Here is a 15,562-nt window from a genome sequence, read left to right as displayed (position 1 = left end):
ATAAACCTGGTTACCTCGTTTTCCTCCATAAATCACACTGGGGAGAATTTATCAAAACTCAAGCAGACAGAAGCTGGAGTGGCTGTGCATGATCAATCAGTTTTTATTTCTGTTTGATTAAGCTTTGAAAATGAAAGCTAGAAGCTAATTGGTTACCATGCACAGCTTCTCCAGATTCTGTCTGCTATAGTTTTGATGAATTCTCTCACTTTGCCTATGCTTGCACTGCACGTAAAAACAGTATACAGGAGAGTGGCAATGTTCAAGCTGGAAAACACAGGGCCAAATTTATCAAAGTGTATTAAATCAGATTATTGGCTGAATCAGATTGGTTGGATAGGGGCGCTGCAAACCTTTTTCTCCATCTGTGATTTTGCACTATATTTGAATCTTACTGGATGCCATTGGACCAAAACAAGGAGCTTTTCAGTCACTGTTTTAAAAACAGGTCTACAGCATTTTCTAACATGCAAATGGGAAATGACAGACTACTGCTTGCCATGAAAATCAAGAACACTTTTCATACATGAGGCCCAGATCAAGAGAAAAGTGTCAGTGAGTTTTTTTCATCAAGATGATACAAGATCATATTGAACTTGCAGAGGTCCAGTTAAGACAACAGAGGGGAGGGCCCAACCCCTGCACCCAATATCCTCAAAATCTGCAACTGAGACTTGAAACATGAACACACATACAGTTGTGCTCATAAGTTTACATACCCTGGCAGAATTTATGATTTCTTGGCCATTTTTCGGAGAATATGAATGATAACACAAAAACATTACTTTTCAATTGACCGTTTACTCTTTAAATCATAATGGCAACTGAAACTACCCAAATTACCCTGATCAAAAGTTTACATACCCTGGTAAATTTGGCCTGATAATATGCACACAAGTTGTCACAAAAGGCATTTGAATGGCTATTAAAGGTAACCATCCTCACATGTGATCTGTTTGCTTGTAATTAGGGTGTGTGTAAAAAAGGTCAATGAGTTTCTGGACTCCTGACAGACCCTTGCATCTTTCATCCAGTGCTGTACTGATGTTTCTGGATTCTAAATCAAATGAATTGTCAAAGGATCTGTAGGAAAAGGTAGTTGAAATGTATAAAACAGTAAAGGGATATAAAAAGATATCCAAGGAATTGAGAATGCCAATCAGCAGTGTTCAAACTTTAATCAAGAAGTGGAAAATGAGGGGTTCTGTTGAAACCAAACCACGGTCAGGGAGACCAACTTCAGGTGAAATATAGGACTCTGAAAACATGTGGTGTGGCTGTTTCAAGATGCACAATAAGGAGGCACTTGAAGAAAGATGGGCTGTAAGCCAAAAAGCACAGAGACAAGCCTCAAACCTTCTGGCACAAAGTCATTTGGAGTGATCAGATCAAAATTTAGCTTTTTGGCCACAACCATAAACGTTACATTTAGAGAGGAGTCAACAAGGCCTATGATGAAAGGTACACCATTACTACTATGAAACACTGAGGTGGATCGCTGATGTTTTGGGGATGTGCGAGCTACAAAAGGCACAGGAAATTTGGTCAAAAATGGCAAGATGAATCCAGTATGTTATCAAAAAAATACTACAGGAACATTTGCATTCATCAGCTAGGAAGCTGCGCATGGGACATACTTGGACATTCCAACATGGCAATGATCCAAAACACAAGGTCAAGTCAACCGGTCATTGGCTACAGCAGAATAAAGTGAAGGTTCTGGAGTGGCCATCCTAGTCTGACCTCAATATCATTAAGCCACTCTGGGGAGATCTCAAACGTGCAGTTTATGCAAGACAGCCCAAGAATTTACAGGAACTTGAGGCTTTTTGCCAAGAGGAATGGGCAGCTTTTCCATCTGAGAAGATGAAGAGCCTCATCAACAAATAAATACCACAAAAGACTTCAAGCTGTCATTGATCTTAAAAGGGGCAATATAGGGTATTAAGAACTGGGGTATGTAAACTTTTGATCAAGGTCATTTGGGTAGTTTCTGTTGCCATTATGATTTAAAAAGAGTAAACAGTTGATTGATAATAAATAACTTCAGCAAAACACTAACCATGAGTGAAAGAAAAGTTTTTGTTTTATCATTCATATTCCCTTGGCCAAGAAATCATAAATTCTGCCAGGGTATGTAAACTTATGAGCACAACCGTAAGAAAAACCCAGCAGATTCTAGATTTTCAATGCCCCAGTTCTTCTCTGAGCTGAAAGTCTGAAAACGTTTCTTCCCATCTCTGTCATAAAACAGGAGCTGCAGATAATCAACCCATTACAATCCTGTAATGTTTCATATGCATGCACCTTTATACTACCCGTGAAAAGTATTACTGATTTAAAAGAAGGTCAACAAAAAAAAGCATATATTCATAACATAAAATGTCACGTTTATGTAAATAGATTCAACTTTAGTATAGGAAACAATGGATTGTCTTACCAATTCATGGCAGTATTGAAGCAGGATTGGTTATGCACCCTATTCCAAGAACAACCAATATAGAACAAAAAAATACCCGATTTACAAAAGCAACATAATTGCAGCATTCTCATCACTGTGCTTTATTTACTTTTGTAAATTAAAATGAAAAAAAAAAAAATTTCCGCACAGATCAGATGAAGATACATCTTGTGATTTTTGAGATTTTTTTTGAATGCAAAGCTGAATTCACAAACAATGTTGAAGGGGTCTGTGATACCGCCTTAGAATAGCACTAGCTTCAGGCTGGAAATCATAAGTTTCAATTATTTGTCTACTGAGTGAGAAAAAAGGGGGCAATTCGATTGGTGATAAAATAGTGATTTTTTTAGGGTACAATAATGCTTCACAAGAAAAAAAAAAAGTTTAACAGCTAAATGCCCATTTTCGGGGGGGGGGGGGGGGGGGGATTACACAAACGTTAAGTGGTACTTCTATTTGTGAAGACTTTTTATTTGTATTTTGTTTTTTTAAGTAAAAGTGTATTGAATGTTTTCAGTACTAACAGAGTACATAAAAACAGGACAGGGCATTCAAGCTCACCACAAGTATGAACTGGACAAATGAATACAGGATCACTGAGAGAAGACATTGTCAACCACGTTAATCGAAAAAGGGACCTGTGCTGTAAGTTGGTCCCTGTGGGATACAGTACAAAGGGTTGACCTGGGTATGTGTAGAAGGGGGTATATAAACAAATTAACCTGTGTAATGTGAAAGGGGTCTGGTGGGGGATCAGAACAAAAGTAACAGATCAAAAGGAAGATTTGCTGGCAGATAGAACAGAGAGGGATAAGAGAGGAAGGTGGGGTAGCCACTGAGAGCGAGCCCCCAAGCCTAGTCGATGGGAGAATAGTCAGCAAGGTTACAAAAGGGTTCTGATGGAGTATCTGGATCAGCTAAATCCTAAGTGAATACACAAGTCAAATTTGTCATAATGGGACTCAGTAACTCCATTTGCTGCAGATGGATGGTTTTAATGAACCATTATTTTAGAAGGGGGGGTAGGAGAGGCCTTTATTGGAGCATGAAATTGATCCTGGGTGCAGGGAGAAGAGGACAATTTCCAGTGTTTCTCAGTTGCACAGGCTCCTCACCTGTTCATATTTAGTAAATATTTGTCTCCAGAAGAGCGAGTTCAGAGGGCAGGACCACTAGATGTGTAGCATAGTACATTCCTCTTTCATGCACCACCAACAGTGAATAAGACATTTTAATTAAAAAATAAAATAATGGATCCAATGGATGATACAAACATACAGAATTAAAATAACCTCCCATCTTATTGATTTGTGCTCAACACTTCACCAGCCTCATAAATTAAGCTTTAATACTGCATATTTTATTCAGGTTATATACATATTTTATATTTAAAGATAAGACACTTGCTATATACTGGACCTGAACACATCTTCCTATCATATGGGGTTTGATTTACTATAGTGGAAACAAAATGAAATAAGTACTCTGTCCTTACATAAATAGAACTGTGAATTTTAATGTACAATTGTCCTTTTCATTAATATTAAAATTTTGTTGGCAGCAACAGCCATGACCTTTCCTGGATTTCTTTCTACCCGTGTGTCACAGTTATGTATTAAACTAATACTGCACCCAAAGTTCGCCTAATGAGTTCAATGAATTTTGCACACAGCCAAGTACAGTATGGATAGAATTTATGTGCCTATAAACTGGCATAGTAAGAAAACGATGGCACAGAAAAAGTTTACTGTGGATTGTCTTATAGCATTGCAGGGATGTGGAAAGAAAGACAGAGAAACAATGCTTAAGGATGAGAGACACTTACCTGTTTCTACATCCTGTACATAGAAGTGTAGCTCATCTGTAATCTCTGTTACTAAGACAGGCTTGTAATTGGCATTTCTTTCCTTTTCCTCCACCACAGTCACTACTTCTTCTACTGGTTGTTCCTCAAACTTCGACCAGATCTGAAAAAAAACCCCACAATATTAAAATTACCTAAAAGCTAAAACATGGTTAGTGTTGAACTCACAAAAAAGTATCTAGACAAACTAATGTGAGAAGTAAAATACATAGCTTAGTTGACTAAACTGACTTTCCTAAATGCATTTCATGGTCATACTGACACCTTAAACGAGGTGCTGGGGGTAAACAATTCCCTTCACACACCACATATTACATCCCACTGTAGCACCCAGAGATCTTAAGCTAACTCAAAAAGATCTAAGAACATTCTTCTGGTCAGTGTAGGCTGAACATCTTTGTGATAAAGGCCTCTTATGGATGTGAAGAAGAGAAAGACCACTGGCTCCAGCCACAGAAACTTTTAGGTGACAGGAGTCATCCAAGGTCAGTGGTTTACAATACAGAATTTATGATCCTTAAAAGCTGGTCGCAATGATTTGTTCCTAATACCACAGATGCTTCCCACTGCTCATATTTCAAACTGATAACATTTTATCTGATATTCTCAACTTTCAAAAACCGTGTTATTAGCCAGGTAGTGTCCAATAAGGAAGCTACAACACATGGATAAATAGTTAGGCCCCCATGTGGGAAACTCTCTTTTAGTATCCTCTATACTTTACACAATTGTCATGTGTGCTGCCATGCCCAGTTTAAAAATGACTAATGACAAGGTGAGATCTGGAAGCCCAAATGAGGCTTTGAAAAACGTATGGTGTAACTTACAAAAAAACAAAAAACACACTTGTTAAAACCAGAGCTACTTTACGCTTCCCTATAAGCACTTCTATACATTCTCTGCAACAAGCAAATTTAATACTGGCCCTTAGTCATGGGGGGTATATAAAAAGGCCTGTTGGTATACTTGAGATACATGGTATATGGAAGCAGAGATGGAGTAGCTGTTCGGGAATCAAAAAAAAAAAAAAAAACAGGGTGTATTAGCAAATAACTGGACGTGCATGAAAATTACATCATTGTAATTTCCTCACAAAGCTAGTTTGTATATTCAGAGAATATACAAACATCAGTTATGCTTTTTCTCACAGAAAACAAATTTATTACCATTTTGCTGTCTCATCATTTAGCTTACTGTAACTGATTTCCAAAAGTACTGCCTGATAAGGGTTATATTGTTATAACACAAATGTTATACTACGGAAGCCGTTAATGGGAAGAATAAAGCAACAATATGTTTATTGGCAGGAGCAATTTGGCAATTACGTATGTAATCATATACATCTGACAAGTCTATTTAGGACTGTATAATTGCAGTAGACGTATTTGCTGTGGAGTTCTATGGCATGCTATAGTCCCAGTTCAGGAAAAACAAAGTGTCCATCAACAAGCACGTTGTCTGGTACAGCCTCTCCTTGTCAAAAGCGTCCTGTGTAACCTCAACAAAAATAACTTGAAAATGACACAGAGTCCCCAGCAGGTGGAGAGGAGGCAGAGTGATGGATGGGAACGGACAGAGATGCTAATTACTCTGGTGAAGCATTAGTGACTATGTACACCATCTCGCCACTAGAGGAGCGAGCCCAGCTGCCAAGCATTATCTTCAGGGTTATGATCAGATAACAAGCAAAGTGGATATGCAGTAACACCATTGATTTAAATATACTTTCTGCAGTACAATCTCTAGTGGATCATTCAATACATTATCCAGTTTAGCAATCCTCTAAATATAGACCGTCCCTTTACAGTCTATATTTATAGCATACAGCTAGGAAAGGGTTAAGAATAGAAACTGTTGAAATCCTTCTTTAGAAAATATTACGGAAACATGCGGCTAGGAGTTAATACAATGAAATGATTTCATTTCTAAGTTACAGTTTGACCAACAATAGCAAACTACGTACGTAGGTATGGACATGCATGTATATGCATATTCCAACAAATATGCATATGCATTGCATATTCCAACAAATTGGGGCCATGGTAGTCTTGGCGTCGCATGTCTATGTATCAATTTCCTAAAGCAGAACTCTAAACAGCTAGCTAAACAGCTGAAATCCACACGTGAACTAATCTATAAGAGAAAAAGATTAGTAATGTAGTCCAGAACCTTTGCAATGTCTGGCCAACACCACAAACCGGCAGGGGACGCTACTTTCTTGGTTAGCATTCAAGAATACATTGCTATCGTCTCTGTAGCCTGCTGACTGGATAAGAATAACTATTGTGGAGGCAGCATGGACTTTTGTGGTACGATATGAACTTACAGAAGTCAGTTTACAAAAAATATAAAAATGTATTATACAAAAATACACATAATAAGAAGCCTTGAATGAGTAGATACTAGACACTGGATGCTACCAATAGTGGAGCGTCCACTTATCTCACACAAATTGGAAGAAATTGAATGTATATTATGGTTCCGCACTGTTATACACGGAAACTGTTCTTCCAGTTGCACACTCTACATGTTTCGGGGTTACCCCCTTCTTCAGGAATATATTAGGTCAGAAAATGATCTACAAAAAAGTATATGAATCAGATATACATTGTTAACATCACAAAACATACACAACTAATAACCAACCTTCATGGTATATTGTCAGGTATCTATATAAATGAAGATAAATTCTAATATACCCCCTCGGTACATCCCTCATCCCCTCTCTTTCCCTCAATGGTACCCCTTTACATTGGATTGGATCCTCGTTAATAGGAGCCCTCACCTTCCATGGCCTACTTTCAGGTGTTTTAGGGGTCTATATCTCTTGGGCGAGTGTGTGATTCCTCATCCTTCTGATGTTTGTGTTATAACCACTAGATGGCGTACACAGACGTTAGATTTTGTTTGGATGGGCCAACGCTTTGTCCTTCTGTTTACACACTGACAGATCACCGTGCAGTACCGCGCATGCTCACGCTATGCGTACGTGCCGTCAATCGCGCGTACGCAGATGCGTGCCCTGGAATCGTATCCGTTGACGTCATTTTGCGGCGCCCTGGCGCACGCTGCTGACGTCTAAACGGATAGGAATCATGTGTACTTTATGGTATATAATGGGAACCAATCTTTCAGACGTTTCCTGGTGACAGCGTGCATGGCGGTGGAGACATTCTGTAGAGTGGACTGATCAGTATGTGTCATCTTATGCGTGTTGATCTTCATGATTTGTCCATGTATGAACTACTACTTGTTACTTTATAGATCCTGATGGATCTGGTTTGTGTCTGAAATCTTGTATAATACCTTATTTGAATATTCTTTGATGCTTGGACACTTACTGAGTATATCCATTCCTTGTGATGTGATCTTGATATCATGATTTGAGATTCTTAAGATAGGTGAGCGTCTTTGTGATCACTCCCATTAGGAATATTTCCTTGCTATGAGTTTTAAATCAGTTTAATAACAATTCCTTTCCCCTTTTTTTGTATATCTCTATTTTATATAGAATTCATATGTGGCTCTAGATGGTTCTTTGGACTATTTCCACGTGTACCTGATTTCAGTACCCATCTAGATAATATACTCTCCCTGCCTAATTGTTTGCTTTGCCTAGTGAAGATTACACAGCTGTGTACTATTAATTGAAATATCGTGAATGCATTTTCTCTCTCTTTTTCGAAATTACTTGAACCATAATGGTTGTGAGATAGATATCTCCACCTTATGAATTTTTTAAATATTAGTTTCTATTTAAACATATGTTTCTTCCTATTCTTTCTATTAGTAGCATCCAATGTCTAGCATCTACTCATTCAAGGCTTTTTATTATGTATATTTTGTATAATACATTTATATATTTTTTGTAAACTGACTTCTGTAAGTTCATATCGTACCACGAAAGTCCATGCTGCCTCCACAATAGTTGTTCTTATCTAGTTATAAGATGAAGGTACATTAACTTTTTCATAACAACTATTTTTTTTCATATAACAGCCAGCTGACTGGATAATGATGGAAGAGCAACACAATAATAAGTCATCAACTCTGCTCAGTCTTCTTTCCTCCGTGTGCACACAGCAGAGTCTGATTAGCTAGATTCTTGTGTGTCCTCTCCTCTCAGTTCAAGCATTGCTATGTAGATGAGAAAAACAGGCCAATATGAAGACAGATTCAGGTATTTATGGTAGCTGAATGTAAAAATGCATTTTTAGAAAAATCTGCAAGGGTACTAAATGGTATTTTAGATGTCCAGAGTCCCGCTTTAAAAAAAAAAAAAAATGTATGAAAACATTAAATCAGACATGGGCATAGACATGAAAACATAAGAGGATATGGAGAATGCCTCTGCTGACAATCTCCTGAAAATACTAGTTGTCTGTCTGTCACACTGATCCAGACTTCAGAATTTTTCCAAGCCAGAGAAAGCACACAGCAGATGAAATCAGAACTTCTGATCTGCATACTTGTTCAGGGTCAGTGATTCAGATGAGGAAAAAAACTCAATAGCTGCCTACATATTTTCCTCAAAATAGGCTTATCCAAATTCCTTTTTTGCCATTATTAAATGTAATTTATGCATATAGCGACAGTATAAAATATAAAAGTAGAAAATTAGATAGATCAAGATTCAAAACCCATACCATGGAAGGGATGGTTGCTTTTTTTCATATATACTGACAGAGCTCTAGATACAAAGCAAATCCAAGTGGAATTATGAAATCAGAATTTGACCAGGAGCACCTGGGTTTGCTTTCTCATAAGCTGTGTTAACCCTCTTTGGATCATGGAGTTTGCTTGCATACACTAGAAAAAAAATAAGTCTTTTGTTCACTACTTTTTCTTTATATATGGTTCGATGGAAGAGGCATGTTCTAATTAGTTGTTCTCATATGCCTCTGACCTATACGCGTTCCTACAGTTGTCTTTGTGTCACACTTATTGTACGACTAAAAAATTCAAAATAAAGAATTAAAAAAAAAAGTTTGCCATCAACTAGTACATAATTTCCGGTTTAAACCCTATGAATATCAGCCTTTATTATCAATTGTTCATACAAAATTTTCATGTATCAAACATTTTCAAAGAACTATGGCTTAAAAAAAAAAAAAAAAAAAAACACAACCACAAATGGATTCCCTCATCCACACACCACAAGGAAGCTAGGTGGATGGCGGAATCCACCCTGCTGTGTCATTGTTTTCTGACAGTGGGACTCCTCTATTGAAGGGATACATCAGTTGCTCTAACAGCTGATCGAAGAACGTTTTGCAGCAAGGCCAATTAAATTCTGTCAAACAGGGAGGGCCATGCACAGATCGAAACTCATCTGGTCCCTGCTGAACCTAACAAATTTAAATCCACTCTTATGTTACTTAAGGCTCCTAAAGGATTATCAGTGGTTTTCATAAACAGTGTCATAGACCCTCTTTAGAAATCCACTGCACCTCTGCACAACAAATATTGGTGCTGCAGACAAATTCACATACCTGTCAGGAACAGGTACATGACTTTGTCCCAATAGGTGGGCACTCAGGCCGGAGCATCCATACTGAACACACCTCCTCAGTGCAGCTCAGTAACACAAAGCTTTCTGTCCAAACAGGGGCATGGCCGATCAGGCCGCCTCCCTTGGGATTGACAGTAGAAAGCAGTGGATGGATTCTAGACTATTTATTTGATTCATTCTAATAGCGGTTATAGAATCCACCCACTGCCTTCTGCAATCACAAGGGAGGCAGACCTAATCGGAAACTAGTCTCTCAGCGTCCCCATCAGGCTCCACCCACTGCCGTGTTCAGCCCAGCGCCATTAGTTAGCAAGGTGCTAGTGATCTATGTCCTAGCAACCAATGAGGCAAATACACTTGAGACGGGGTTCACATATATGCAAACTGGATGCGGGTTTTTTCCGCACCCAATTCGCATGACAGACGAGTGTGACCAGCTCTCAATGGAGCCGGTTCACACAGGTCCAGGGCCGCGGCCATGGTCTGGATTGCAGAAGGGTCCTGTTCATCTTTGGGTCTGGCTCAGATGTGAATTTAGGCCCAAATCGAACCTGACCGGTGTGATTCGGTGGACAGGGACGCACTAGACCCCATGCTATGAACCGTGGCCACACATATGTGAATCAGGCCTTTACACAAGGTAAAGTTGGTAAACACAAGATACCCCCCTTCCCCCATAGCTCTGGCCTGCCTGTATGACAAATTTGGTTTACTCTTAATTATCTCCAGATTTTTTTACTTTTTATTTTTTTAACTGGCAGTAATTCTTTTTGAATTTGTTGCAGGCACAGCAACACATTGTAAAAAGTAACGCACATAAGAATGTTACTACAACTGTAACAAGGCTTTTATGAATTAGGAGCAGGACTTTTTAAAAGCCAATACTGCCAGAAAAGTGTCGCAAATATTTTATTGAATTCCCACACTATAGATTTTTGGAAAGCTGGCAGCCTGTAGATTAAAAAAGGGTAGTGGTAAATCTTCAGGTCATAAAATATTTGGGCAACTGTTTTAAAAAAAATTATATAAATATTCCACACAAAAACTACACCATCTCATCTTTAATATTAAAGAAAAACAAAACAAAAAAAAACCCATCAGGATTTCATGAAGTAAAGGTACCAAGCACATCAAGTCTGAACAGTGCACTGTGTCTGTGATATGGTCAGTGCCCGGGACAAGGTCATCCAGCGCTTAGGGCGAAGATGGAAAACTGCATCCCCCTTTCCACCCCCACCTGAGAGGAGGGGGCAGGGCTAATAGCGAAATGTATGTAATGTTTGTGGTATGCACTGAAATAGTACCAATTGTTGTGGTACACCGCAGCAAGCTGAAGAGTTTAAAACTGAACACACAAATATGGGGTTAACCACTTGCCGACCAGCTGCTGCAGTTATACTGCGGCAGGGTGGCTCTATTGTGTGAATCGCTGTATCACTGTACTGGTACGGCGCTTTGTGTAATAGATACAATCGGCGGGAGCGCGTGGCAAGCGGGGATAGCTCCACAGAGGCAGAACCGGTATCTGCCAGTATAAACAAAGCAGATCCCAGTTCTGTCAGGGGAGTACAGAGAGATCACCTGTTCCTAGTGATTAGGAACAGCGATCTCTCTGTACTCCCAGTCAGTCGACTCTCCCCCCCCCCCCTCGTTAGAGACACCTTCCTAAGGCACACTTAACCCCTTCCCTGTCAATGTCATTGATACAGTAATCAGTGCATGTTTATAGCACCGATCGCTATATAAATGTCACTGGTCCCAAACTAGTGTCAAAAGTGTCCGATCTTTCCGTGCTAAGTCGAAGTCCCGCTAAAAATCGCTGATCACCATTACTAGTAAAAAAAAATAATAAAAAAAATAATAAAAATGCCATAAATCCATCCCTATTTTGTAGACGCTCTTTTGCGCAAACCAATCAATATATGCTTATTGGTACAATGTCGCACAACCGCGCAATTGTCAGTTAAAGCGTTGCAGCACTGTATTACAAAAAATGGCCTGGCCATTAAGGGGCAAGTCCTTCCAGGTCTGAAGTGGTTAAGAGTGGTGGAGAAAAAAAAAACGTATGTGTTGGTGGTGCTATAGAAAGAGAAAATTTCTCTGTGTCAGTGGTGTTATTGAAAGGAAACAATATCCCTGTGTCAGTGGTGTTATTGAAAGGAAACAATATACCTGTGTCAGTGGTGTTACTAAGAGAAAAAAAATGGTGCTCCATCATTGGTGTCAGTCTGAGGAGGACGGTCAGTGGGATGAAGTAGAGATGGGCTCTGAGGGGTGCATAGAACTAGAGGAATCTACTGGGGGGGCCCCTGAGCGAGGAAGTTGTGTTGAAAGGGCCTATAGAGATGTGTGGCTATAATTGCTGCTGCTCAGAAAAGTGATATGTGGCAGATGACTTTTTATAGGGTGCGTTTGACATGTGGCGACGAGGCAATATGTCACCTTCTCCCTGCTTGCTTTAACTCACTGACCGACTGCAGATGTGTGCATTGCATGCAGTTGCAGAGTAGTACTGTTCCATTTAATTTTTGCTGTGGACGCAAAGAACAGCGGCATCTCCTTGTTCAGGTTGGTGATTTGGAGGTTCCACCGCTCCACCGCTTACTTTTAGCACCCTTGACCAATCCATGTGAACAAACCCAACAAGGGCCTTGTTTACACTTGTGGTTGGGGGGTGGGGTGGTAAAAAGGTATCAGGTAGCTAAGATGTGCTTTTACTGCCTCTTAGATGCTCACACCACCACCCAAACAATCTGCAAAGGCAGTCATATAGGGCAGTGGTCCCCAACCTTTTTGGCACCGGGGACCGGCTGCGTATAAGAAAATTGTGCCAAGGTCTGGGGGGGGGGGATTTGTACACGATTCTTCGTGGGCAGTGGCTGGTGTTAGCGCTTCAATCATCCCGGCACCATGCTTGATATGGTGCCAGGGTGATTGAAGCACATTATTTCTATTATTACATTGTAGTAGTAAATAAAATAGTTCAACTCACCATAATGTAGAATCAGTGGGAGCCCTGAGTGCGTCACCTGCCACCGTCGCCTGCTACTAGATGTGGATAGTCACTTGCCACGCTGCCTGCCACCAGATGCGGAATGTCACTTGCCACATCGCCTGCCACACTTACTGCCACAAGATGTGGCTTGCCACCTGCCATGTTGCCTGTCACCAGATGCGGAGTGAGTGGAGTGCCCCTTGTGGTTTGTCAGGCAGACAGCTGAGGGGGTGAACTACAAGTCTCAGCACACCCCACCTGTACTCCCACACACAGCTCACCTGTCACTGATGACATCATATCTCTGTGGGATCTCCCCTCTGGATGTCGCAGGGTGTCTCCCTCCTCATGCTGCAGCCATTCCTGATTAGCTGTCCGGGGGGGGGGCAGGCAATCTGCACTGCTGAACAAGGAATCTGTTTTCACACAGCGAGGAGCTGCATGAGAGCGGTGATGTGGGGCGGGCAGTATGAGATTATGTAATCTCTCTGCTCCCCGCTGCAGCTCCGACACTGAGACAGAGCACAGAGATATTATCTCTGCTTGCCTGCCCACTCGCTTATTCCATCCACCCAGCGCTCTCATGCCGGCAACCCAGCATGCCTCTTACTGGCGGCCCGGCTGCAGAAGTGCCACGGCCCAGTAGTGGGCCAGGGACTGGGGGTTGACGACCCCTGATATAGGGGGAATACACATGTGCAGCAAAAATTACAAAGTTTCTTTTGTAATGTTTGACAGGTCGATATTCTGCTGAACATAATCCATGCAAGTGAATGGGGCTGAGCTGCCACCCCACTGCAATCCCATGCAATGTATGTGGTTTGGGCAGGTGGTGCAGGATTTTAGGGGGTTACAATAATTGGTGAAGAGGTGATATAATGCCTTCTGTCTGTCTAATGATCTCTGAAAAACAATCCAATACAAATCACTATTCAAAGGGCCATTGAAATTGTAAACTAGCCCTAAAGCTCTCATTTAGCAAGGGATCTGCTCACAGATCCCCTGCAGATTGAAGTGGGCTCTGTTCTGTGTGAATGGATCCTTAGGGCTCCCCACATCTGACTGCCTAAACACACAAAACATACAGCTGCTCACATGCCACCATGAGCCTAAACAGCATGTTCCTTTTGGAGGTCGGTGCTACCGCTGAATGCGACTGAGGCCACCCTAAAACCGTCCCACGTCTAGCAAAGCAATTATCCAGATAAATCACCACCTCTCAAATAGTCCTGAAAAGCAATCCAAGCAGAGCTTTTCAGAGGAGCAACAGACACTTCCACATATGTGAACCAGCTCTCAAAAAAAAAAAAATATCCCAGTTGGTCTTCAATACTGAGAAATATCGTGATGCCTAGGTGAGAATTGAACTGTTAGGAGAGAACCTGGACATCCCTTCTCTCGTCATTAAAAGTCTTCATGGTGCATGTGCTACATAAAAAGGGCAGTCAAAGGATAGCCAAACAGACAAATTCCTCAATGTAGGTAATTCTAATCTACAAGCATGGAGCACTAGCCCTGGTTTAAAGAAGTGATCTTTCTCCTTTAAACTCTACCTACAGTAGTCCAACTCTACCTACACTAGTCCTGTAGCCAACCAAACAAATCCAGGGAAGTAAATCTCCTCACCTTAGTGAATGGTCGCTGCAGTCTACACTGACATGCCTGGGGCAGGCATGTACTGGCCATCGGGACTACAGGGAGTTTCCCGGTGGGCCGATGGCTCAGTGGGCCGATTTCAGTGACAGTGGACCGTCGCCTCCCTCCGATCCTCTGTCCCCCCCACAGTGCTCACCTCCTCTCCCTGGCTAGTTATGCAGCGCGCCTGAATACAGCCGTGATGCTCAGGGGTCAACACTGAGAAGCTCATCATACGATCCGGAAGGAGGGTGGCCTCACTTTCCTGCCTAATTTTGTCCCATTGGGGGGGGCGCCAAACTGATTCTTTGCCCCAGGTGAAATGATGTCTAACTTCCCCACTGGTACTGCCTATAAGAGAAATAATGTAGAACAGCTAATGGCTAGTGGGGGGGGGGGGGCTTGGGTGGCAGGCCGGGGGAGGCGGGTTTGTCCAGCCGGCATGGGAGAGACCTGTCAAAGTGGGCCAGTCTGGATGAAGTCCAGGCCCAAATTTTTGTCCCAGTCCAGCCCTGGCCTGGGGACTGGACACAGATTCAACAATCACTGAAGTTAGCAGCGCCCAGCAATAAATCAGGCTGAGCTGTGCTGAGAATGTTCTGTTATCATGAGAGGGGATAAGCGAACACTTTATTTCCCTTATTTGCTTTTGGCTTCTGTACAAAAAAAAAGGGAACTCTTGGAGCGCTAAGTGCACCCCCTTGCCTGTATACAGGACAGGTGCCCCATTTGCCCATGCCTTGTACCGGGGGTTTGGATATGGTTATACATATACATAATATTATTCATCTGTGATGTTTTAAAAATCTTAACAGCCAACCATAAACAATGGCACTAGAATTTCTCTCACTTTACCATGCACTGCAAAACCCCAAATGTCACGCAATTGCTGTTTACATGGCATGTGGGTTGATGGTGCACACGCATTTACAAATGTACATCAGTGGTGCAACAGAAGGATGAGGAGAATGCTGGAGTTGGGGGGGGGGGGGGGGGGATGCTGGTGGGGTGTTAGAGTATTGTGAGTTGACAGGTTCTTTTTATGGCAACATCAGGGGTCTATTAACCCCTAATGTCTCTCTTCCACTGTTGCTA

At 41.4% G+C, this 15,562-nt stretch overlaps 1 protein-coding gene across 1 annotated transcript in view; it reads right to left on the bottom strand.

Annotated features, from left to right (window-relative positions):
• The window catches only part of SND1 (staphylococcal nuclease and tudor domain containing 1), a 957,459-nt gene that overhangs the window by 106,577 nt on the left and 835,320 nt on the right, over positions 1 to 15,562 (bottom strand). The window contains exon 18 of the mRNA XM_073619298.1: positions 4,287 to 4,428. Within this exon, the coding sequence (XP_073475399.1) occupies positions 4,287 to 4,428 (142 nt within the window). The remainder of the gene's footprint in view (positions 1 to 4,286; positions 4,429 to 15,562) is intronic.

The sequence above is a fragment of the Aquarana catesbeiana genome, linkage group LG03, assembly GCF_042186555.1.
Source record: "Aquarana catesbeiana isolate 2022-GZ linkage group LG03, ASM4218655v1, whole genome shotgun sequence".
NCBI lineage: Eukaryota > Metazoa > Chordata > Amphibia > Anura > Ranidae > Aquarana > Aquarana catesbeiana.
The sequence above is the reverse complement of the archived record's forward strand: the minus strand, read 5'-3'. Positions and strand labels throughout refer to the sequence as shown.